Below are 27,092 nucleotides of genomic sequence, written 5' to 3'. Positions count from 1 at the left end.
TAATAATAAATATTTTTCTAAACTAAACTGTCAATAAATTCAAAGTTCAAATGGAAATAGCTTCACCACTTCAGTCAAAATTTCTGAGGGCCATACGGTACCACAGCTGAGAAACAGATATTTTTGGGGGGGCCCAGTAGGGAGCGCTCGTGGCCCAAACATGGGCCCCAGCCCTATAGTAAAGAAACGCTGTCTTAGATGAAAGCGTTCAGTCATGGGCAAATTGACACACAGCCGGAATCTGCGCAGCTATGCAGCTTGGGAGATAGGATCCATACTGTACATTTTAGCTTTACTTTGGTCCTCTGTTTCCAAATTAGTAGTACAATATGTTGTAGTGTTTTCGTTTATCTATTTAATTATTTTTATTATCAATGGCCATGTTCGGCAGTGTGTGTGTTTTTAAGTTATTTATCAAGTTCTCTAGTCCGTGTCAGATTCATGAAGGGATCTGACACTGCAGAAATGATTGCATGTGTGTTCTTAAAATAGTGCATGGAAGCTGCGTCTAATTAGGATAGCATCGCTGTCCAACTATGCATTTCATCGTCTCTTTGGATTAGACAGAAATAATATTAGGGACAGACAGAGTATACATTTAAGCCCTCTATTAACGAATAACTATGTCGAAATTAGCATCAGTCACCTTTGTATGATGATCTATGTTATTCAAAAATAAATACATGGTAGTATTTAGGTGTGACTTCAGCTCATCGAGTATGTGAATGATTAACGGCACGAGTAGGTTTGCTTTTTCTTTGGCTTTGTTGGTGTTATGACAGATGCCAACACAAAAATGCAAAAAGAAAACATGTAATTATAGCCAAAGAAGCAGAAATGGAACTTACTTACAAATTAAACATTTGTTAAGGATGATTTGTTTAATTTTGTTTTAGTTTAATTAAACAGTTTTGTTTCTACCACATTATTGAAGGAGACAAGCATATTCAAAAAGTGCATAGAAAGGATTTGAAAACACATTTCAGTTGAGATAAATACAAAATAATATTCTCTTATTTACATACTAGAAAAGCTACAGCTGAAGCATCTGAAGCCCCCCCAGTAGTCTTAGCAGAACTCCTCCAAGCAATTGGGCTTTCACAGCTTTCTGACAGCTTTCATTGCAAGAACAACAGCCAGCTAGTCCCTCACTCTTAATTCTGAGGGGCGGACAAGTTCACGCTGGGTTTACTGGGGTATAATCCTCTGGGGAAACTGAGTTGGCCTCCACTTTGCAAAAAAGGGAATATGTCATCACCTTGGTCTTTTCTGGTAGTCATTAGAAATGTCTCCAAGCGCATTAAATCTGCTCTTCAGATTGTTTGTCACGTCATCATATTTTTGGCTTTCTGCTCTCTTTGTGCAGCAGGCCACCTTGGCAATCCGGTTCTCGAGGCCAGTGCTGGCAACCTGATAAACGAAGTCAGCAGGGGGATATTAAATTAACTTTGGCGCTCCAGATCTGCTTTTCAGATATTCCCCCATAGCTCAGATTCTATTTGAATTTAATTTCCCATTTATTGGAGGAAGTTATTTGATGTTATAGTGCTAGGAAGTTCACAGGGAAGATCTCATTCATCACTTGTCGTGGTTCTTCCGACTGGACGTCGTCCCATCAAGCTTCTAAAAAGCAAAGTGATGGGTTCTCTCACTCAGACCTTCTGGCTGCCTTTTCAAACTGACGTGAGCGGGGGCAGAGAACACCACTGTGAAATCCATTTACATTTAAGACAATCTTTCCTCCAGCTTTCACAGGAGATGGAAGTGGGTTGCTTTTATTTTATAGGCGACATCACAAGGACTTTCCACAATGAAGAATAGCTGTAATCAATATTTGATGACGTACCTGCATTCATGATATACAGTGGAACATGGATTTATAAACGCCTCTATTTACGGCCTTTTCAGTCAACAAACCTTTAGATTGAACCAAATAAGCCTATGTGTGCGAACCACGTCTTGGCATAGGAACGCTGCATTCATTTATTCAGTCGTTTTTGTGTGTAGCTGGAAGACTTTTGTGAGCTACCATTTCAATGACATCACTTCATCACTTCATCACTGCCCCATCATCATCTCCTGTTTACATATTTGCGAGGAGTATACTGTATATAATACCTATAATAGAGCACGGATGGGCTTGCAAATAGGGAAGAAACGAGTCGGCAATTGCAACCATTATGTAAAAAGAACGTTTTTGTGGTTGGTGACTTGGCCAAAAGGGGTTATATATCTTCGCAAGGACCAAGACAAAGTGCAAAACCAGGTTGAAAAGCTGTTGCTCGCATGGATAAATGAATTTATATATATATATATATATATATATATATATATATATATATATATATATATATATATATATATATATACTCCTCTCTGAGCTGCAACCTTATCGTGGTAGAGGAGTTTGCGTGTCCCAATGATCCTAGGAGCTATGTTGTCCGGGGGCATAAAGCCCCCTGGTAGGGTCTCCCAAGGCAAACAGGTTCTAGGTGAGGGATCAGACAAAGAGCAGCTCGAAGACCTTCATGAAGATGAAAAACCATGGACCCAGATTTCCCTCGCCCGGACGCGGGTCACCGGGGCCCCCCTCTGGAGCCAGGCCCGGAGGTGGGGCACGATGGCGAGCGCCTGGTGGCCGGGCCTGTTCCCATGGGGCCCGGCCGGGCACAGCCCGAAGAGGCAACGTGGGTCACCCCTCCAATGGGCTCACCACCCATAGCAGGGGCCATAGAGGTCGGGTGCATTGTGAGCTGGGCGACAGCCGAAGGCAGGGCACTTGGCGGTCCGATCCTCGGCTACAGAAGCTAGCTCTTGGGACGTGGAACGTCACGTCACTGGGGGGGAAAGAGCCTGAGCTAGTGCGCGAAGTCGAGAAATTCCGGCTGGATATAGTCGGACTCACTTCGACGCACAGCAAGGGCTCTGGAACCACTTCTCCCGAGAGGGATTGGACCCTCTTCCACTCTGGCGTTGCCGGCAGTGAGAGGCGACGGGCTGGGGTGGCAATTCTTGTTTCCCCCCTGCTCAAAGCCTGTACGTTGGAGTTCAACCCGGTGGACGAAAGGGTAGCCTCCCTCCGCCTTCGGGTGGGGGGACGGGTCCTGACTGTTGTTTGTGCTTATGCACCAAACAGCAGTTCAGAGTACCCACCCTTTTTGGGAACACTCGAGGGAGTACTGGAAAGTGCTCCCCCGGGTGATTCCCTTGTCCTACTGGGAGACTTCAACGCTCACGTTGGCAACGACAGTGAAACCTGGAGAGGCGTGATTGGGAAGAATGGCCGCCCGGATCTGAACCCGAGTGGTGTTTTGTTATTGGACTTTTGTGCTCGTCACAGTTTGTCGATAACAAACACCATGTTCAAACATAAGGGTGTCCATATGTGCACTTGGCACCAGGACACCCTAGGCCGCAGTTCCATGATCGACTTTGTAGTTGTGTCATCGGATTTGCGGCCTCATGTTTTGGACACTCGGGTGAAGAGAGAGGCGGAGCTTTCTACCGATCACCACCTGGTGGTGAGTTGTCTGCGATGGTGGGGGAGGATGCCGGACAGACCTGGGAGGCCCAAACGCATTGTGAGGGTCTGCTGGGAACGTCTGGCAGAGTCTCCTGTCAGACAAAGTTTCAATTCCCACCTCCGGAAGAACTTTGAACATGTCACGAGGGAGGTGCTGGACATTGAGTCCGAGTGGACCATGTTCCGCACCTCTATTGTCGAGGCGGCAGATCGGAGCTGTGGCCGCAAGGTAGTTGGTGCCTGTCGGGGCGGCAATCCTAAAACCCCTTGGTGGACACCAGCGGTGAGGGATGCCGTCAAGCTGAAGAAGGAGTCCTATCGGGTCCTTTTGGCTCATAGGACTCCGGAGGCAGTGGACAGGTACCGACAGGCCAAGCGGTGTGCAGCTTCAGCGGTCGCGGAGGCAAAAACTCGGACATGGGAAGAGTTCGGGGAAGCCATGGAAAACGACTTCCGGACGGCTTCGAAGCGATTCTGGACCACAGTCCGCCGCCTCAGGAAGGGGAAGCAGTGCACTATCAACACCGTGTATGGTGCGGATGGTGTTCTGCTGACCTCGACTGCGGATGTTGTGGATAGGTGGAAGGAATACTTCGAAGACCTCCTCAATCCCACCAACACGTCTTCCTATGAGGAAGCAGTGCCTGGGGAATCTGTGGTGGACTCTCCTATTTCTGGGGCTGAGGTCGCTGAGGTAGTTAAAAAGCTCCTCGGTGGCAAGGCCCCAGGAGTGGACGAGATCCGCCCGGAGTTCCTTAAGGCTCTGGATGCTGTGGGGCTGTCTTGGTTGACAAGACTTTACAGCATCGCGTGGACATCGGGGGCGGTACCTCTGGATTGGCAGACCGGGGTGGTGGTTCCTCTCTTTAAGAAGGGGGACCGGAGGGTGTGTTCCAACTATCGTGGGATCACACTCCTCAGCCTTCCCGGTAAGGTTTATTCAGGTGTACTGGAGAGGAGGCTACGTCGGATAGTCGAACCTCGGATTCAGGAGGAACAGTGTGGTTTTCGTCCTGGTCGTGGAACTGTGGACATGCTCTATACTCTCGGCAGGGTTCTTGAGGGTGCATGGGAGTTTGCCCAACCAGTCTACATGTGCTTTGTGGACTTGGAGAAGGCATTCGACCGTGTCCCTCGGGAAGTCCTGTGGGGAGTGCTCGAAGAGTATGGGGTATCGGACTGTCTTATTGTGGCGGTCCGTTCCCTGTACGATCAGTGCCAGAGATTGGTTCGCATTGCCGGCAGTAAGTCGAACACATTTCCAGTGAGGGTTGGACTGCGCCAAGGCTGTCCTTTGTCACCGATTCTGTTCATAACTTTTATGGACAGAATTTCTAGGCGCAGTCAAGGCGTTGAGGGGTTCCGGTTTGGTAACCGCAGGATTAGGTCTCTGCTTTTTGCAGATGATGTGGTCCTGATGGCTTCATCTGACCGGGATCTTCAGCTCTCGCTGGATCGTTTCGCAGCAGAGTGTGAAGCGACCGGAATGAAAATCAGCACTTCCAAGTCCGAGTCCATGGTTCTCGCCCGGAAAAGGGTGGAGTGCCATCTCCGGGTTGGGGAGGAGACCCTGCCCCAAGTGGAGGAGTTCAAGTACCTAGGAGTCTTGTTCACGAGTGAGGGAAGAGTGGATCGTGAGATCGACAGGCGGGTCGGTGCGGCGTCTTCAGTAATGCGGACGTTGTACCGATCCGTTGTGGTGAAGAAGGAGCTGAGCCGGAAGGCAAAGCTCTCAATTTACCGGTCGATCTACGTTCCCATCCTCACCTATGGTCATGAGCTTTGGGTCATGACCGAAAGGATAAGATCACGGGTACAAGCGGCCGAAATGAGTTTCCTCCGCCGTGTGGCGGGGCTCTCCCTTAGAGATAGGGTGAGAAGCTCTGCCATCCGGGAGGGACTCAAAGTAAAGCCGCTGCTCCTCCACATCGAGAGGAGCCAGATGAGGTGGTTCGGGCATCTGGTCAGGATGCCACCCGAACGCCTCCCTAGGGAGGTGTTTAGGGCACGTCCAACCGGTAGGAGGCTACGGGGAAGACCCAGGACACGTTGGGAAGACTATGTCTCCCGGCTGGCCTGGGAACGCCTCGGGATCCCCCGGGAAGAGCTAGACGAAGTGGCTGGGGAGAGGGAAGTCTGGGTTTCCCTGCTTAGGCTGTTGCCCCCGCGACCCGACCTCGGATAAGCGGAAGATGATGGATGGATGGATGGATGGATGGATATATATATATATATATATATATATATATATATATATATATATATATATATATATATATATATATATATATATATATATGTATATTAGGGCTGGGCAACGATTAAAAATTTTAATCGAAGTTAATCACACTATCTATCTGATTAATCGCGATTAACTGCATTGTATACGCAAAGCCCAATAATGAATTCAAAAGTAGTGTGTAGTGCACCTGTATTGGAATATTCCCCCACATGAACAAAAGCGCCAAAACATTTGTTGTGCAAACACAATTTAAATCAGTCCTTGTTAAACAGTAGCAGTCGAATAGCATATTTTATGAAAATCTACTCAAAAAATGTAAATACAAACCCATCCATCATCCATCATCCATCATCTTCCGCTTATCCGAGGTCGGGTCGCGGGGGCAACAGCCTAAGCAGGGTTACCCAGACTTCCCTCTCCCCAGCCACTTCGTCTAGCTCTTCCCGGGGGATCCCGAGGCGTTCCCAGGCCAGCCGGGAGACATAGTCTTCCCAACGTGTCCTGGGTCTTCCCCGTGGCCTCCTACCGGTTGGACGTGCCCTAAACACCTCCCTAGGGAGGCGTTCGGGTGGCATCCTGACCAGATGCCCGAACCACCTCATCTGGCTCCTCTCGATGTGAAGGAGCAGCGGCTTTACTTTGAGTTCCTCCCGGATGGCAGAGCTTCTCACCCTATCTCTAAGGGAGAGCCCCGCCACACGGCGGAGGAAACTCATTTCGGCCGCTTGTACCCGTGATCTTATCCTTTCGGTCATGACCCAAAGCTCATGACCATAGGTGAGGATGGGAACGTAGATCGACCGGTAAATTGAGAGCTTTGCCTTCCGGCTCAGCTCCTTCTTCACCACAACGGACCGGTACAACGTCCGCATTACTGAAGACGCCGCACCGATCCGCCTGTTGATCTCACGATCCACTCTTCCCTCACTCGTGAACAAGACTCCTAGGTACTTGAACTCCTCCACTTGGGGCAGGGTCTCCTCCCCAACCCGGAGATGGCACTCCACCCTTTTCCGGGCGAGAACCATGGACTCGGACTTGGAGGTGCTGATTCTCATTCCGGTCGCTTCACACTCGGCTGCGAACCGATCCAGCGAGAGCTGAAGACCCCGGTCAGATGAAGCCATCAGGACCACATCATCTGCAAAAAGCAGAGACCTAATCCTGCGGTTACCAAACCGGAACCCCTCAACGCCTTGACTGCGCCTAGAAATTCTGTCCATAAAAGTTATGAACAGAATCGGTGACAAAGGACAGCCTTGGCGGAGTCCAACCCTCACTGGAAATGTGTTCGACTTACTGCCGGCAATGCGGACCAAGCTCTGGCACTGATCGTACAGGGAACGGACCGCCACAATAAGACAGTCCGATACCCCATACTCTCTGAGCACTCCCCACAGGACTTCCCGAGGGACACGGTCGAATGCCTTCTCCAAGTCCATAAAGTAAATACAAACATTTAAGCTTATTACTACCACTGCCAGGGTATTTAAGTTATCCTGTTTTTTATGGAAAATAAATATAATCTACATACAAATCTCTGAGCCACAATCATAACATCTGAACAGGCAATTTCTGAGGTAACAGCAGAAACATTTTTTTTATCAGGGATCTTATGTTTAAAAAACCTATATTATAGGTAGTGGGCTGTTTTAGGGAATTTTTGATCAAATTATCCGCAGTAGCAAAATTAATAATGTTGTGTTTATTCTGTGTAGTGCACTTAAAATAATTATGACCATATCTAGGAATTGATATGATGGGAATTTTCCGATTGTTTCCTTGGTGCTTTGATAAACTGAACGCATATACATGGAACTATATTGTGATGTTATGAGCCAGGGAATAAAAGAACTACCCTACCCAGCATGCAACAGGAGTGACGAGCATGCGCGGTAGCCCGGTATAGGTTGTGTCGCCATGACGGCATCTTGTATGTTGTGATATGCACGCTCTGAAAGCAAAAGTTAAGAACTCAGCCAACACGCCTTGTCTGCATTATTGATAAATAGACAGACAACACATATACTCCGCTGCTTCACAGGCCGCTGGATGTAGCCGGCAAAGTATTCCCATGCTAGCTAGCCGGTCTAGCAAGCACGCGTCATTCAGTCCAAAACGGCCCGATCTATCCAGAATTGTCTGGCGGTCGTAAGTGATCCCGGAGTGACCACGCTGTAAGCCAGCCATGAAATTTGCAGAATTGTCCGGTATTTTTGCCAAATGTTCCATCTTTACCCTCGACGCCGGGCGACGCCATCTTGTTAAGAAAAGGCGTTAACAAAATAAAAGCTTGTAAACAACATACGCAAATGTGCGATAAAATAATTGTCGGCGTTAATAGATTGATGAGTTAACTCATAATTAACGCATTAATTTGCCCACCCCTAATATATATATATATATATATATATATATATATACAGTGGGGCAAAAATTTATTTAGTCAGCCACCGATTGTGCAAGTTCTCCCTCTTAAAATGATGACAGAGGTCTGTAATTTTCATCATAGGTACACTTCAACTGTGAGAGAGAGAACACAACGAGTTGAGTTTATACCAAAATGGATACATGGATGATACAGCAGAGGATTGGTAGAATGTGATGTGGTCAGATGAAACCAAAATATAACTTTTTGGTATAAACTCAACTCGTCGTGTTTGGAGGAAGAAGAATACTGAGTTGCATCCCAAGAACACCACACCTACTGTGAAGCATGGGGGTGGAAACATCATGCTTTGGGACTGTTTTTCTGCTAAGGGGACAGGACGATTGATCCGTGTTAAGGAAAGAATGAATGGGGCCATGTATCGTGAGATTTTGAGCCAAAACCTCCTTCCATCAATGAGAGCTTTGAATGGTTGACCAAATACTTATTTTCCACCATAATATACAAAGAAATTCTTTAAAATTCCTACAATGTGAATTCCTGGATTTATTTTTTCACATTCTATCTCTCACAGTTGAAGTGTACCTATGATGAAAATTACAGACCTCTGTCATCATTTTAAGTGGGAGAACTTGCATAATCGGTGGCTGACTAAAAACTTTTTTGCCTCACTGTATATACAGCTTGTCACTTTCGGGGTTGGGGGGGAGGGGTGCTGGAGCCTTGTTTTTAGAAAATAGGGACTTTTGTAGATATTCATGTTTACATATTTTTTTATGGGGAACTCTGCTTCACTGTACAAACTTCTTGGTTTGGGAACCATTTTCAGGAACCAATTTAAGGTTGTAAATCGAGGTTCCACTGTAGTCTAATTGGCTGCACGTTTAATTCCTCTCTGTCTGTCTTTTGGTAGCTACTGTCTGTTAACCTTTGAGTAAAATAGAAGAGGGACACAATACGGACAACTGACAGGTGTGGAACTAACCTTCTGCCAGAAGTTGATATAGAAAACCTCTCGGGAGAAGTTGAGATAGATGTTGGTGTCATAAGCGTCGTCACCGGCGTTAGCGATGGTCAGGTTCAACGAGACGTTCCTTACTCCTCCGAGGGCCAAATGGGGCTTGCTATGGGCCCTGATGGGAATAGAATGTAAACAATGTATCTCAGTGTATAAACAATTGTCCTAACAAATCTGTGCTATGTCAGACGGAAAGGAGAATTAGTTTTTAAATAAAGGCTTCTACAACAGGAACACCTGCACATTCTAATGAGATCCAAAGTGAGAGCTATCGAAAATGTTGTCATAATAATGCCCATCGTAATTGATCATATCAGAAAGATAAAGCAGGTTCAATTCATTAATTATTCTGTATTAATATTGTAATTGTATTGTTGGTGTTATTGCAGGATGATAACAGCTCATAATAATAAACACATAATTGGATTGATACATCGCTGTTGGCATAATATAAACATTTTAATACAACTCCTGTGTTGGATATTACTAATTAAGGTGAGTGAGTGTGAATTATATTTATATAGCGCTTTTCTCTAGTGACTCAAAGTGCTTTACATTGTGAAACCCAATATCTAAATTAAATTTTTTTAACCAGTGTGGGTGGCACTGGGAGCAGGTGGGTAAAGTGTCTTGCTCAAGGACACAACGGCAGTGACTAGGATGGCGGAAGCGGGGATTGAACCGAGAGCCCTCAAGTTGCTGGCACGGTCACTTTACCAACCGAGCTATACCGCCCCAGGGTGGCTATTCTATTAACTGCCAATTACCCTACAGTTGCCGGGTGAGTGGTGTACAAAAACATAAGCATGGATCTGTATTTGGCACAGGGTAAAAATAAAACAATCTTTTCTGCAATCTTTTTTCATTAATGGAAGCATGCAGTCTACCTTTGCATGTGCTCTAGAGTGATGGTTGTGCTACTCATGTGTGTTATACTTGCCATACTTTTGTTTACAATTTACTCATCGCCAGTATTAATGCTAGCCCAGCATTTTCCTTACCACTTGTATTACAACATTGGTTATGTTGCTGCTGGAAGGTGCGATACACTTGTTCATAAATTACCCTGTGGTAAATAAAAGAGAAGTACGTTTTACTTTGCACTTTCTCATGTACTCCAAAATTATTGTTAAAGATTGAACATTAAATTGTTACACACAGTATAATGATTTTTAAAAATATATTTCTTTTTTTAAATAATTAAAAATAAATGTTCCATGTATAACATGTTTCCAATTTATGCCCTGTCCTCTTTATTGTTTAAGTAATAATGAAATGCCCTGGTTATAATCAAAGTATTTATGCTATTAGATAGGGGTGTACCGACTTTTATGAGCATGAATGCATTGACATAAATGCTATTAAAAGAAACCTTTTGATGCAGTGTTGTAGTGTGACTCTAAATATTTTTAGCGGTGATGTCCATCTTTAAGACATAAATCTAACAGTGTATATTTTCAAAAAATAAATTATGATACTTTTGGAGTGTGGTTGTAGTTTCAATTGCAACCTGAATCATGCAGACGGACTCAAAAAAACAAGTTACAAATGTGACTCTGGAACATAATTTACACACATTTTACACCATCCATTCATTTTCTACCGCTTATTCCCTTTGGGGTCGCTGGTACCTATCTCAGCTACAATCGGGCGGAAAGCGGGGTACACCAAAGCATATTAAATACAGACTAGCTAGACCAATGGTCCGCAAACTTTTTTCACTAAGTACCGCCTCAGAAAACACTCAGCTCTCCCACTACCACCATAATGACTAACATTAAAAAACAGTAGCGTAGTTGGCCTAAGTATTCATTAAAAAACAAGGCAGAGGTTGTATTTAACAAGTACTGTATATCTATTATTATTGGCCACTGTAACATTGCATGTGGTTTGAACAGTAACACAGTGTTTTAATAAAGGGCAATAACCCACAGTATGTTAATCAAGTGATTTTTTTGGCGTATTACTAGATAAAGCTCGAGATCGAGACAACAAGGAGCTGTTTTTAAATCGTCCCCTTTTAACTTTTGGGACCAGAAAATCTAAAATACACCTTGCAATGACTAATACTTGACTCACTGAGGTCAGAGCAAGTGTTTTTCTTTTTTTAAATACGTTCAGAAAGCTGCAGGTTGTGGAACTACTGGATCTTTTTTTCCCCCATTCCTACAGGTGGTTTCCGCTCCTTTTTATTTAAAAAAAAAAAACAGATGGAGGAGTAAAACGAATAAAAAACATCTGTCCGAGGATCTTAATACAATTTACCTACCTCCGCAAATGATTGTTTCTGAAAGAGAGTACTTAAAAAGATGCTACCAGTGATTTTAAGAAAAGCTGTTTTATCGACTAAAACTCTTCCTTTAACCCAAAAGACCATCAGTGAGGGTTTAGAATAGAGTAATATGCCATAAAAAAGAGGGAACTCCCTGTGCAATGGAAAAACATATGGATACCCTCCAAACATGCGTCATGGCCCACACCCACATAGCTGATGACTTCTCTTAGCAAAGATCCAAAAACAGAGAATGAACCCAACAATAAGGAAGAAACTTTTTTTTTTTTTTACCCAGAGAGTAGCAGCTTCCCATGGAGCCTCAGGTCAGCAGCACAGTCATCCGACAGGCAGTTCTTCTCAAACCAAGTCTGAGGAGCAAACACAAAGTTCATGTGATCTCATGCTGTCTGAGCCCCCAACTCATCCCACAATGACTTCCTATTCAGCCTAGGGGGCAGTGTTGTGCTGATGTAAGACAATGTGCACATTATTCTCATAAATCTTGATTATTTACTCCACTGCACCTCATATTGTCATCAGTCTTTCTTTACTCATGTAGATCAAAGTTTGATGTAGTTGATGAACTTCAGGATTCATGGCTTCTGTAGGTGCTGAAATGTTGTAAATCCCTTCAGTTTTGGAAAAAAAAAAGCAGTCTTCCTTTGAAACATGTGGGCCAGGTTAGAGGTGGTGGAGTGAAAATAAATGAATCTGTCTCTCGGATTCCGCTCAAGAAAAGCTAACACAGACAATAATAAGCTGGTAACCACCTCATCATTTGAACTTCAATTTGTGCTCTTCGCTTTAATTGGCTGTTGGCCGGAATTCAATTTTACAATGTCACATTATAAATAACATGGGGGGAACTATTTGGAGTATACGACTGCACATCAGTGGGTGTATGTGATTGTGTCTTCATTTGCAATTATAATTTATCAATGCTTTGATACCTTACTTAAAGGGGAACATTATCACAATTTCAGAAGGGTTAAAACCAATACAAATCAGTTCCCAGTGGCTTATTTTATTTTTCAAAGTTTTTTTCCAAATTTTACCCATCATGGAATATCCTGAAAAAAGGCTTTAAAGTGCCTGATTTTCGCTATCTGTAAATCCACCCGTCCATTTTCCTATGACGTCACTGCGTGACGCCAATACAAACAAACATGGCGGATAGAACAGAAAGATATAGCGACATTAGCTCGGATTCAGACTCGGATTTCAGCGGCTTAAGCGATTCAACAGATTACGCATGTATTGAAACGGATGGTTGGAGTGTGGAGGCAGATAGCAAAAAAGAAATTGAAGAAGAAACTGAAGCTATTGAGCGAATAGCTATTGAAGCTATTCGGCGATCGCCTTCTAACCAACGATTGCATCTTTTGACCACTGGAGCAACTTAAATCCGTTGATTGGTAAGTGTTTGTTTGGCATTAAATGTGGGTGGAGGGAAAGGCTGGATGCAAACATAGCTACAAATGTACATACAGCTAGCCTAAATAGCATGTTAGCATTGATTAGCTGGCAGTCATGCCGTGACCAAATATGTTTGATTAGCACATAAGTCAATAACATCAACAAAACTCACCTTTGTGATTTCGTTGACTTTATCGTTGGAAATGCATCTGCTTTGAGTGTCGCAGGATATCCACACATCTCTGTGCCATCTGTCGTAGCATCGCTATCGTCGGTAAAGTGTGCAGAACAAACGAGGGACTTTCGCATCTTTTGACCACTGGTGTACATGAATCTGTCGATTGGCATGTGTTTGTTTCGCATTAAATGTGGGTGAAAGGAAAGGTTGGATGCAAATATAGCAACAAATGAGGCATATTGATGCAATATGTACATACAGCTAGCCTAAATAGCATGTTAGAATCGATTAGCATGCTGTGACCATCGATATGTCTGATTAGCACACTCCACATAAGTCAACTTGAATCCGTCCCTGTATGTGTTGTTACACCCTCCGAGGCATGATGTCTCCGAGGTACGGAAAACAGTCGAAAAAACTGAAAATAACAGAGCTGATTTGACTTAGTGTGTGCAATGTGTTTGAGAAAATGGCGGATTGCTTCCCATTGTAACGTCACAGGTGAAAGGTCATCGCTCCGACAGCGAACAATTGAAAGGCTTTTAAATCGCCAAATTCACCCTTTTAGAGTTTGAAAATCGGTTAAAAAAACATATGGTCTTTGTTCTGCAACATCAAGGTATATATTGATGCTTACATAGGTCTGGTGATAATGTTCCCCTTTAAACTGAAAATGTTTTAACTTGTGTGTTTGGTTGAACAGATTTCAGTTTTAAAAGATTTTCACATAAGGAATACTTGCTCGAGCAAAGTAATCCATAGTATACAAGCACACTTCCTGGGTAAACAGGACAGGATTAAGAGTTGCCAAAACATGTTATTAAATTATAATATTAATATTAAAGCTGTGAGCAGCACTGAATGGTTCCTCCCACCCACACATACCTCATGGTTCATGTGAGTTGGCAGGTACGCATAGCGATACTGATGCCATGGGAGTCATGTAGTCATGTCTTTCTCAATGCCCCGACCCACCATCACAAATATCAGAAAGAATGGAGCATGTGAAAATAAATATAAGGGGCAATATCAGACCCCGACCTTAAAGCCTCACATAAGTTTGGAAAGAGACCCGATCATCTAAAGCAGGGGTGTCAAACTCATTTTAACTCAGGGGCCACATAGAAGAAAATCTATTCCTGAGTGGGCCGGACTGGTAAAACCATCAAAATACAGTGAAAAGTCAAAAAACATGTCCTTAATTTGCCGTCTGTACTTTCTCTCTGGACTTTGTCGCAACACCTGATTTTTTTTTTAATCATTGAGCATGCACCATCTGTAGCCAGACAGACAGCGCGGGACCAGCCCACTCAGACGGGTGCAGTGACAGTATCCTCTGCTGTTGTGGTATCCGGCATTGGCACCAACTCTACGAACCCCTAGATCAGTGGTTCTCAAATGGGGGTAAGCGTACCCCTGGGGGTACTTGAAGGTATGCCAAGGGGTACATGACATTTTTTGAAAATATTCTAAAAATAGCAAAAATTTCAAAAATCCTTTATAAATATATCTATGGAATAATACTTCAACAAAATATGAATGTAAGTTCATAAACTGTGAAAAGAAATGCAACAATGCAATATTCAGTGTTGACAGCTAGATTTTTTGGAGGACATGTTCCATAAATATTGATGTTAAAGATTTCTTTTTTTGTGAAGAAATGTTTAGAATTAAGTTCATGAATCCAGATGGATCTCTATTACAATCCCCAAAGAGGGCACTTTAAGTTGATGATTACTTCTATGTTTAGAAATCTTTATTTATAATTGAATCCCTTAGTTATTTTTATATCTTTTTTTCCAAATAGTTCAATAAAAAAACACTACAAATGAGCAATATTTTGCACTCTTATACAATTTAATAAATCAGAAACTGATGACATAGTGTTGTATTTTACTTCTTTATCTCTTGTGAAACTTGTTGCCTGATGCAATTTTTTCCTAACTTACAAGGGGTCACTAGAGAGTGAATGTAAACATTTTGTGTTACGGAACATAAAAATATATAATTTTTTGCCAAACCTGACGTGCCAGAAAAATTTGGTGAGTTTTATTGCATGTTAAAAATGCTAAAATTGTAAGTATGTATTTACAGGGGGGGCACTACTGAGTGCATTTTGCAGGTTTTTGTTAAGAACTGCTAAAATGTCAAATGTTATCCCAGGCCTGATGCTCTGGATAGATATTTAATTATGGTATGTTTTACCGCAGGATTAGGTCTCTGGTTTTTGCAGTTGATGTGGTCCTGATGGCTTCATCTGACCGGGATCTTCAGCTCCCACTGGATCGGTTCGCAGCCGAGTGTGAAGCGACCGGAATGAGAATCAGCACCTCCAAGTCCGAGTCCATGGTTTTTCGCGCGGAAAAGAGTGGAATGCCATCTCCACGTTGGGGAGGAGACCCTGCCCCAAGTGGAGGAGTTCAAGTACCTAGGAGTCTTGTTCACGAGTGAGGGAAGAGTGGATCGTGAGATCGACAGGTGGATCGGTGCGGCGTCTTCAGTAATGCGGACGTTGTACCGATCGGTTGTGGTGAAGAAGGAGCTGAGCCGGAAGGCAAAGCTTTCAATTTACCGGTCGATCTACGTTCCCATCCTCACCTATGGTCATGAGCTTTGGGTCATGACCGAAAGGATAAGATCACGGGTACAAGCGGCCAAAATGAGTTTCCTCCGCCATGTGGCGGGGCTCTCCCTTAGAGATAGGGTGAGAAGCTCTGCCATCCGGGAGGAACTCAAGGTAAAACCGCTGCTCCTCCACATCGAGAGGAGCCAGATGAAGTGGTTCGGGCATCTGGTAAGGATGCCACCCGAACGCCTCCCTAGGGAGGTGTTTAGGGCACGTCCAACCGGTAGGAGGCCACGTTGTGAAGACTATGTCTCCCGGCTGGCCTGGGAACGCCTCGGGATCCCCCGGGAAGAGCTGGACGAAGTGGCTGGGGAGAGGGAAGTCTGGATTTCCCTGCTTAGGCTGTTGCCCCCAAGACCCGACCTCGGATAAGCAGAAGAAGATGGATGGATGGTATGTTTTACCTCATTTCTCACTGCAATCTTCTGTCCTTTCCTCCATCGTAGCACCGGGGTAAGGGCGGGCATGTCTCGCTCTTGGTGTCCGGTCAGTACATGCTTCCCCAAGCTGTATGCCACCTCAAACGCGATGGCCGTAAACACGTCCTTTGCGTCTTTCTGTTGGAAGCATAAATGTTTGTTCTATTAAATTCTGGCATGGTTATGACAATGGATGGTGAGTGAGTAGAATACTTGTAATAACTACTACTCATGTTATGACTATTACTCATAATAATATTTCAGGATACCAACAGAATGCAAAGTTGGGATAAGCACTACACAGAACTCCCCCAGACATAAGATGATTGTTGTATTTAAATAATTCAGTCTGATTGCATTCTAATCACAGAGCTCGACCCACATTAGTGGTTGCAATAGACGATCATCCACAATGGCTTTTATAGTATGACTTACACAACTATCAAGCCATTTATTTAGCAAAAAGTAACTGCAAGGAGGGCCACTGATGACAGGACTCTGTAATCAGAGCAATTTTTTAACCTGATGCTTTTAAAGCCTGAGAAATATTGAAGTATCTGGCGGCTTAATCAGAAACCAAAAAAAAGAACAGTTTGATTTGGCATGGGCTTTGGAAACAGGCGGAAAGAATGAAAATAGAGCAGACTGTGATCAAATCCTCCTCATATCTTCATTAGATGACAGAATAATACAAGAAAGCTCTTTCATCTCTTCTGTCGGTTACGTACAAAGCATGGGTCAGGACACACTCTCTCAAAGTCAACAGCATAAACACGCACAAGCTTCATCGGTAATCTAATCAAAGGGCAGCCAACAACTGCAATGAGAACAGTCTTTGTTTCCGGGCCTCACGTATGGTAACTTTTTCTCATTTTCACAACATTTTCCATTAGCCACCCATCCTCTTGGCTCAAACAGGCGCACCGCCAGTCTCGCCCTTTGAATATATCACGAGTGGCGAATCCACCCAAGTCATCACCAGTGAGAGAGTTCTAACAGGAAGCGGCACTCATTAGTGCAGGACATGAACAGACAAAAACAGATGATTTGAGTCTGGTTTGGGAAATGGTGCAGCATGTAGATAAAGAGTCGGCCTTAGTGATGATTTGACTTTATTGTATGCTTGCCTACAACACTGAGTTGTGTCAAAAAAGGAGTATATTTAATGGTTAATCTTTAATGAAGATAAATAAATACAGTGCAAACTAAAATGTTTTCAGAAAAAGTAGCACAAACGTTTTAAACCATCATTAGGTAAGACTTCAGCTCAGTGAGCACCAAAGTGAATACGTTTGTGTTATACCAGTAATGGTAAAGAGGAAATATTATGATGACGGTATTAAAACTGGAAATGCACAATATTGTACAGTACAGCACACTCTATGAGTTTGTCAATCTATATTCTAACCAATAAGATTCCAGGGAATGCTACAACAGAGCAGCGATATTGTCCCACAAAAAAAATCAGGCCTTAGCTTTAAGACAGGTACTGAAAATTTGTAGGATTTCTGTTTATTCTACAATAAAATTATTTTTAGGTATGCACATCTGATGCAGAGATACTGGAAGGGTAAAAACTCTAAATTTCAAGAGACGAAGACAAATTGTGAGAAATGTCTTTGTTGAATCAAAGCTTGTGGGAGACCACACTTTCAGCTGAATGTGGAGGACATCAACAGCACAAGGCTTTTTGTTTGAAGGGTAATACAGTAAGTAAAAATAAAACATAAAAAATTCTGGTCCCCTTTCTTAAAAAGGGGGACCACTACCTCGGTCTGCCAACCCAGACTTCCATGCTATGTTGACGAGACGTGTCAGCCACAACAATCCCACAACATCCAGAACTTTGAGGTTTTCGGGGCGAATCTCGTCCTCTCCTGGGGCCTTGCCACAGGGCAGTTTTTGGATTATCAATCAATCGATCAATCCATGTTTATTTATATAGCCCTAAATCACAAATGTCTCAAAGGACTGTACAAACCATTACGACTACGACATCCTCGGAAGAACCCACAAAAGGGCAAGGAAAACTCACACCCCAGATTACCCCAGCAACTTTGGCTCCAGTGATGGACATGTCCACGTTTGTGACCTCGGACTCTGCCTTCTCTACGGAGGATGTGTCTGTAGGATTAAAGAGATCCTCAAAGTGGATTAAAGAGATCCTCAAAGTATTCTTTCCACCGACCAACTATATGCCCAGTAGTGGTTAGCACGTTTCCGCCCCCACTATACACAGTGTGAACAGGGCACCGCTCCCCCTTCCTGAGGGGTCGGATTGTTTGCCAGAATCTCTTTGAGGCCGACCAAAAATCTTGCTCCATGGTCTCACCGAACTCCTCTCATGCCCGAGTTTTTGCTTCCACCACCTCTGAGGCCGTGGCTCGCTTGGCTTTCTCGGTACCTGTCAGCTGCTTCGGGAGTACCACAAGCGAGCCATGCTCAGTAGGACTCTTTCTTCAGCTTAACGGCCCCCTTCACCCCTGGTGTCCACCATCAGGTTCGAGGGTTGCCGCCATGACAGGCACCAACCGCCTTGCGACCACAGCTCTGATCGGCAGCAGCAGCAATGGAGGTGCGGAACATGGCCCATTCGGACTAAATGTCTCCCACCTCCCTCGGAAAGCAGTTTAAGTTCTGACGGACGGGAGCCTCTGCCAAACGTTCCCAGCTTATCCTCACTAAACGTTTGGGCCTGCCGGGTCTGTCCGGCATCCTCCCCGGCCACCTCATCCAACTCATCACCAATTGGTGCTCAGTTGACAGCTCAGCTCCTCTCTTCACCCGAGTCTCGAAGAAATGCAGTCACATATCTGATGAAACGACTGCAAAGTCGATCATCGACCTGTTACCTAGTGTGTCCTGGTTCCATGTGCACTTGTGGGCACACTTATGTTTGAACATGGTGTTTGTTATGGACACACTGTGGCTAGCACAGAAGTCCAATAACAGAGCACCCCTCTGGTTCAGATTGGGGAGGCCGTTCCTCCCAACCATGCCCTTCCAGGTTATGCTGTAACTGCCAACGTGGGTGTTAAAGTCACCCAGTAGAATGATGGAGTCCCTGGGGGTGGGTCTCCCTCCAGGGTCCCCATGAAGGCCGGGTACTCCGGACTGTCATTTAGCGCATACGCGCAAATAACAGTCAGAGCCCTTCCTCCGACCCGAAGGTGCAGGGAAAATAGTTCTTGTACTTTTTTAATTTTGCTTGAAAAATCGATACTTTTTATGCTATAATTTAATTAGGGTCGGAGAGTGCTTATCATAATTGCCTCACAGCAATTATTTTCGAGGTTTGAATCCCAGAATCTGTGAGGATTTGGTCTCCCAGTGTTTGCCTAAATTCCCTTTGATTAAGTCACCAATGGTTGGATTGATATTACTCCACTCTTGATCAAAATCTAATGCATTTGATGTCACATGGCATAACCACACACCAACCAGCGCCAGTGTCCATAATAAAGCGGCCTGGCCAGAGACACCAGAGTTCAGTCTGCCATTAATCACTGGCCTTACAGAGAGTTTGCTGTTCTGTCTGTGCTGCTGCTCAGCTGGAGGTTGGTAACATGGTAACATGACCATAGTCGGGAGTCAGCACATAAGAAGTAGCGGCAGACTTGGCGGCAAAAGCCTCCACCCCAGTAGCCACAAAACCAGAGAGCTTCAAATGGCCCCTGTCCTCTGTCCCCTGACTGAACTAACCCCCCTGAGAGTTCATTGCTCGGTTCTGCAGCCCCTAAACCCCCCGTGCTTATCTCACGTTTTCACAAGCCACATGAGAAGTGAGAGTTTAGGGGGGATGAGGGGGGCGTAATGGCTTGATATTTTGTGTTTTTGCACTATTGCATCTGCAAGGAGTAACTTTTTTTGTACCACTAAATGGCATAATGAGTCTATTAAACGGCTTTGCTGTTGAGGGATTTCCATATATATATATATATTTTTTAACAGAACAGCCATTATTTTGCAGATACAAAGACAACACAAGACGGCTGTATGTTTACTCCCACTAATACTCAGCGAGCCTTCTGCACTTCAGTTATCCCTTGATCAATGCTGCCAATCGCCACCACACCCTCTGATCCCGTGGCTACATCCTCTATGTATGCAACTGAAGAATTCCTGAGCACCAACTGAAGGGGATACCCGCTCACAGTGTTGACTGCTGACACCCTCAAATACACAACTGCGGCCACTAAACGGAATGCGTGCAACCATTCTTACCTCAAAGGCAGCCTTTGTGGTAATCCAACAGATAACAACATTCTGGAAGTGAGCTTCTTTCTTTTAAATCACGTTGCTGTCACATACTAAAAAACAAGCTTGTTGTGATAGAAAGAAGCTCAAGACATAAAGTATCATCCATCCATCCATCCATTCATTTTCTACCTCTTGTCCCTATCAATATTTTTTTTTTTTTTTAAAGCTGCATCATTAGATGATTAGATGTATTGCCTGGCTGTGGCGTCAGCGGCAACATAATATGCGACACAAAAACCTTAGGTCAGGAAGTGGAGTGTGTCAGACTTTTAATGGGGTTTTTTGTTGCTAGATTATTTTGACATCCCCTTTGACATGGTACTTAACCTTGGCCATTAAATGGCAGTTTAATTCTGGCTGACAGAGCATGTAAACATGGCACGAGGGGAAGTAAGACGTGTCCATTGCTTCAGGAAGAAGGACTTGTAGAGGCGGCTTTTTGACTTTTTTTTTCCTCCAAGTGGTAGTACCATGACTTCAGTTAATAAAATATAGTCAAAAAACTGAGCATGTCACTAAAAGGTTTCATAGTATAGTATTTTTTCCACAATATTGTATTGGAAGTATAAAATGCCGCCTTCCAACTGGAAATTAGCCTTTTGCCGATTAATAAAAAACAACAACAACTAAATAATCAAACTTAAAGCTCCCATGTCTGTAGATCAGGGGAGTCAAACTTATTTTAGCTCAGGGGCCACGTGGAGGAAAATGTATTCCAAAGTAGGCTGGACTGGTAAAATTATGGCATGATAACTTAAACATAAAGACAGCCTCAGATTATTTTGTTTGTTTTAAAATAGAGTAAGCACATTCTGAAAATGTACAAATCATAAAAAATTTTTAACACTTATATTTTGCGGTGGCTTCACGGTGGCAGAGGGCTTAGTGCGTCTGCCTCACAATACGAAGGTCCTGCAGGTTCAATCCCAGGCTCGGGATCTTTCTGTGTGGAGCTTGCATGTTCTCCACGTGAATGCATGGGTTCCCTCCAGGTACTCCGGCTTCCTCCCACTTCCAAAGACATGCACCTGGGGATAGGTTGATTGGCAACACTAAATTGGCCCTAGTGTGTGAATGTGAGTGTAAATGTTGTCTGTCTATCTGTGTTGGCCCTGCGATGAGGTGGCAACTTGTCTAGGGTGTACACCGCCTTCCGCCCGATTGTGGCTGTGATAGGCACCAGCACCCCCCGCAACCCCAAAAGGGAATAAGCGGTAGAAAATGGATGGATGGATATTTTGCGGGTAATAGTATTCTATCTTCATTTGTCGTTATTTATACTTTCTGAATAAATGTTGTGAAAATGTTCATCGTAATAACTGGTGGAATTGAGTCTGGCAGAGTTTTAAAATGCTCTCATCGGTGTTAATTTAAAATCTATAAGTTAAAGTTAAAGTAGCAATGATTGTCACACACACACTAGGTGTAGCGAAATTATTCTCTGCATTTGACCGATCAGCCTTGATCACCCCCTGGGGGTCAGGGGAGCAGAGAGCAGCAGCGAAGCCGCACCCAGGAATCATTTATGGTGATTTAACCCCCAATTCCAACCCTTGATGCTGAATGCCAAGCAGGGAGGCAACGGGTCCCATTTTTTATAGTCTTTGGTATGACTCGGCCGGGTTTTGAACTCCCAACCTACCGATCTCAGGGCGGACACTGAATAGGTTGAAGTATAAATGAATAATATCAATATCCATTTACAGGATGTTAATAATGTAATTTACTCATTTACATCATGTGGTTTATTCTGTACATATGTATCATCATCTACAACACAACTTGTGAATTTGGACTTATGTCATTAATCACACATGAAGTTAGAAGGGGATACATATTATTTCAGAATGTTTATGTCCGCCCAGAAAATGGGTCCACAGTCATAAATACAACACAAAATGTACAGATAACCAAATTCATTTATTTCGGTACAAATGTCACAGGTGACATTACCAACATGATATGCTGCATGAACGTAACAATCCACATTTTGTATACCATCACTAATAACTACATAGTGTCCAAACACGGATGTGTTGACACACGGCACATAGCTCCGTACCCTCTAAAGCAGTGGTCCCCAACCTTTTTGTATCCGCGGACCGGTCAGCGGGGGGGGGAAAGAGTGTTCTTATTTTTTATTTTTTTCTTTGTCATGAAAAAGGGACATTTTTGTCATGAAAAAGGGAGGTTTTTGTGGTTGGTGCACTAATTGTAAGTGTATATTGTTTTTTATGTTGATTTAATAATAAAAAAATATATATATATAAATGATAAATGGGTTGTACTTGTATAGCGCTTTTCTACCTTCAAGGTACTCAAAGCGCTTTGACACTACTTCCACATTTACCCATTCACACACTGATGGAGGGAGCTGCCATGCAAGGCGCCAAACAGCACCCATCAGGAGCAAGGGTGAAGTGTCTTGCTCAGGACACAACGGACGTGACGAGGTTGGTACTAGGTGGGAATTGAACCAGAGACGCTCGGGTTGCGCACGGCCACTCTCCCACTGCGCCACGCCGTCCCCATATATATATATTTTTTTAAATAAAAATTAATAAAAAATTATTCTGCGGCCCGGTACCAATCGGGCCACGGCCCGGTGGTTGGGGACCACTGCTCTAAAGACATGCGCACTCTGTCGGCAGGGAATACAAAGAATTGTCATTGCGACATCTACTGGACACATTTAGAACAGCAGTATCTTCCATTCAAAAATTAAAACTTTTTTTTACACTTTGGGAACTCATCTTGCGGGCCAGTACATTTGACACCCATGCTGTAGATTGTTAGCAGAGCTCTGGGTTTTCTTTAGGTTGTGTAGCAAAGCCAGCTTTTTTACAAAGCTGTTTTCCGTGAATTAATAATTCATAGGGCTGAATGATTCTGGCCAAATTTATAACCACAATTAGTTTTTATCAATATTCAAATTATGATTATTAATCACAATTATTCTTTACGTTAGGTAAAACATAGTGTTGGGGATAGACATGTGTAAACGTGACAACATTTGTAATGAAATAGTCGAGAAAAACAGGCCAAATAAACATTATTTTTGATAATTGTACACAACTGCTTGACCTAATCAGATATTTGATTGTTTGTAGTGTTAAACATGGCATGACAAAATACAAAAATATAGCCTCATATAGTGTAACAATTACACTAATGTGAGAGTCCTTCAACGCGCTATTACATTTCCCATCCATCCATCCATCTATTTTCTACCGCTTATTCCCTTTTTTTGGGGTCGCGGGAGGCGCTGGCGCCTATCTCAGCTACAATTGGGCGGAAGGCGGTGTACACCCTGGACAAGTTGCCACCTCATCGCAGGGGCTATTACATCATCCTGGATTCATTAACATGCTCATACAGTGCATGAAATACAATTGGGGGCATTTTTTGCCAGAACTGTTAGAAAAGTGTCTCCAAACTCTATTTAACACAATGACTAGTTTCAGTCCTGCTACTGCCAGTGTGAATCCAAGGAGACAAGCAGGAAAGCGTCTTGTGGAAGCGCCCAAGGGGGTAAGAATGATTTGGACTTTGGGGACACACAAAAGGCCTGATCTACTAAAGGTTTGCGTGTGCTAAAATGTGCAAATATTAAAGAGGACAATGGCGGCTTTTAAGAAGAGAAAGTTCAACTGGAGCAGCACAAAGCAAGTGTGATGTCATGTTTGCTGAAGCTCGCCTCTTTCGACAGGGACATCAAGGGACAGAAGTTAAGAGTCTCTAAACATGACTACATTTTAGAACACCAGAAGATTTTGATTCGTTGTTTTTGATTAAAAAAGTAATTAAAACTTAAAACATTCTCAAAGTACATCGTATGATTGAAAATATGATGAAATGGTATAAAAATATCTCTTATTACTAATTAAAGACCTACTGAAACCCACTACTACCAACCACAAAGCCTGATAGTTTATATATCAATGATGAAATATTAACATTGCAACACATGCCAATACGGCCTTTTTACTTTACTAAATTGCAATTTTAAATTTACTGCGAAGTGTCCTGTTGAAAACGTCGCGGAATGATGACACTTATGTTGACGCGTGCTTGTGATGTTACCACTCACGGCTAAAAGTCGTCCGATTTAATCGCATAATTACACAGTATTCTGGACATCTGTGTTGCTGAATCTTTTGCAATTTGTTCAATTAATAATGGATACTACAAAGAAGAATGCTGTTGGTGTATTGCAGCCGGCTGTAGCAACACAAACACAGCCGGTGTTTCTTTGTTTGTTGTGAAGCGTTAATATGGAACAGAGCGGTCAAGCGAACATGTTTCTCTACCACATTACAACCGGCAGGTTTCGGTGAGAAAATTGTGGTAATAAGTAGGCTCTTACCGTAAACATGAGCGGAGCTTGTGTCATTCTTCCTGCAGCAACTGTCAAAGAGGCAGCTGCGACTTTCTTGGCTCCTCCATGGCTTCACTCAGAGACACTGGCGGTCACCACACCCCTCCGACTTTCAGGTATGACTTTATAATCTCACTAAAACACTCGTAACACAATAATCATATAAGGGATTTTCCAGAATTATCCTAGTAAATGTGTCTAATAACATCTGAATAGCTCCTGCCCTCCTCTTTTTTTTTCTTCTTGTCCTTCACTCTCACTTTTTTCATCCACGAATCTTTTATCCTCGCTCCATTAATGGGGAAATTGTCGCTTTCTCAGTCAAAATTGCTCGCGCTGCTGGTGTCTATGATTGTAAACAATGTGCGGATGTGAGGAGCCCTCACACCGGTGACGTCACACACACATCGGCTTCTATTTCCGGTACAGGCAAGGCTTTTTCATTAGCGACCAAAAGTTGCGATCTTTATCGTCGATGATCTCTACTAAATCCTTTCAGCAAAAATATGGCAATATCGCGAAATGATCAAGTATGACACATATAATGGACCTGCTATCCCCTTTTAAATAAGAACATCTCATTTCAGTAGGCCTTTAATAATAACATATTTGTTTTTAAATATATGTCTGCATTCTTTTTGTCTTTTTATCCAATCCAATCGACTTTATTTATATAGCACATTTTTAAAAAAAGAATAAAAGTTTCACAAAGTGCTGCAAAGCAGTTAAAACACACATTTAGAAGCAGGATAAAACTGAGGAGAATCAAAACATAAAAAAAAAAATTATATCATCATAGCTAATTAGGCAAATTATTCGATGACGTCAAGTGACCACGTCCCTGACCAGTCTAGGAGAAACCCTTTATAAGTATGCATTTTTGTTGAGCTTTGAGCTGAGTAAAGTGTAGCCTCTGTCCAATGAACACACCCTTGGCGGTAAAAAATAAAAGTGCTGCACGACTGCCACTGAAATGCCTATGAAAAGTACAGTAGTACATGGGTCATGCTTGTTTGAAAACAAAGCCAAACACTGCAGGTAGGAGCATGATAAGATGAATGTGCAGTAAATGAGAATGACACTGAGGTGATGCCCCGTATAATAAATGCAATAAAGAATACAAAAATTCTCATCGGCTGTATATTTTTGGGTGTGACAATCGAGTCTGCAATATTGTCCACACCTGTCGCCATCTAATAACAGCAATGCATGTCGTGCATGCCTTGACTCCATGGAAGTAAAACAAAGTGAAAGGAGGCGACCGGCTGCAGCAGCCAGGGAAAAGTGACTAAAATCGTGACGGCAACTAAAATCTAAATTAGTGGGCGTACACACGACGTGGGATCATCTACATAAATTACGAATCAGAGGCTGGGTTAAGTCCATGAAGGAATAGGTTTAGGATTCATGATGTCACGAAAACCTGTAAGTTTGAAGCGTCTCTTCTCTCAAAAGTGGCGCAAACGAGTAAGGAAGACGATCAGCCATCGGTTTAATGCGCATAAACACTCCCGAGACACAAACAGTATTACTGTTACCGTACAATAAAAAGCCCATGTGGCTTGCACAGGCTACACATCAAACTATAGCACAATACAAAAGGTATGGCAACTGTAATCCACACTCAACATTTGACCTCGCCTTATTAATGCTTCCAGTCACACTGAAACCCAGCAGGAAGTACTTTTTTTTACCGCTATGCTTTGGTTTTACTGTAAATTCCCAAATATAACATGACACATCTACATGTTACCACGGTTGTATTTTTTTAATGTCTCGTTCCATACAGACTTCTCCTATATATTCATGAAATCACAGCACGCTTCCTATTCAGTGTGTTATGAAAGAAAACAGTCAGGGTACAAAGCTTTACTGACACAATCAGCTCGCTGTGGAACAAAGTTTGAGCCAAATCTTGGTGTTTATGTTTACACCCACAGCCATCGTGTTTTGGTGTGCACACATTCTTACACACATGTATGTTTGCAGTCAAACTCGACGAGATCCTTCCAAAACTCCACATTTGTATTTCCCGAGAAGCGCGTATGTTAATCTGATCAACATAAATGGCAACAAACCAAGCTAACAACCCCTCGGGCTAATAGTGCAGCTCCACCGCAGTGGGTCTATGAGAAGTGACGTCAGATTGCGAGGGTCTCTGATCTTCAAATGCCTCATGCTTGCCTGAAATGCACAAGAGCTTCTTGCTCCTCAGCCAAACCCTCAAAAGCATATGGTCGGAGTCTGCTCATGGGAAGTCTTTATTAACTTGCAAGGAAAACACACACATATACACACTACTCCTTATTAGGACAATAGACATTTGGATGACTTGCAGCTTGAGGCCCTTTCATTAGAAGGCGAAACG

General features: G+C 43.3%; 1 protein-coding gene across 1 annotated transcript in view; it reads right to left on the bottom strand.

Annotated features, from left to right (window-relative positions):
- The window catches only part of itga9 (integrin, alpha 9), a 143,296-nt gene that overhangs the window by 35,118 nt on the left and 81,086 nt on the right, over positions 1 to 27,092 (bottom strand). The window contains exons 16-18 of the mRNA XM_061910478.1: positions 16,072 to 16,224; positions 11,739 to 11,815; positions 9,140 to 9,287 (exon numbers count right to left, since the gene is read on the bottom strand). Coding sequence (XP_061766462.1) covers positions 9,140 to 9,287; positions 11,739 to 11,815; positions 16,072 to 16,224 — 378 coding nt within the window. The remainder of the gene's footprint in view (positions 1 to 9,139; positions 9,288 to 11,738; positions 11,816 to 16,071; positions 16,225 to 27,092) is intronic.

The sequence above is a fragment of the Nerophis ophidion genome, linkage group LG09, assembly GCF_033978795.1.
Source record: "Nerophis ophidion isolate RoL-2023_Sa linkage group LG09, RoL_Noph_v1.0, whole genome shotgun sequence".
Taxonomy (NCBI): Eukaryota; Metazoa; Chordata; class Actinopteri; order Syngnathiformes; family Syngnathidae; genus Nerophis; species Nerophis ophidion.
The sequence above is the reverse complement of the archived record's forward strand: the minus strand, read 5'-3'. Positions and strand labels throughout refer to the sequence as shown.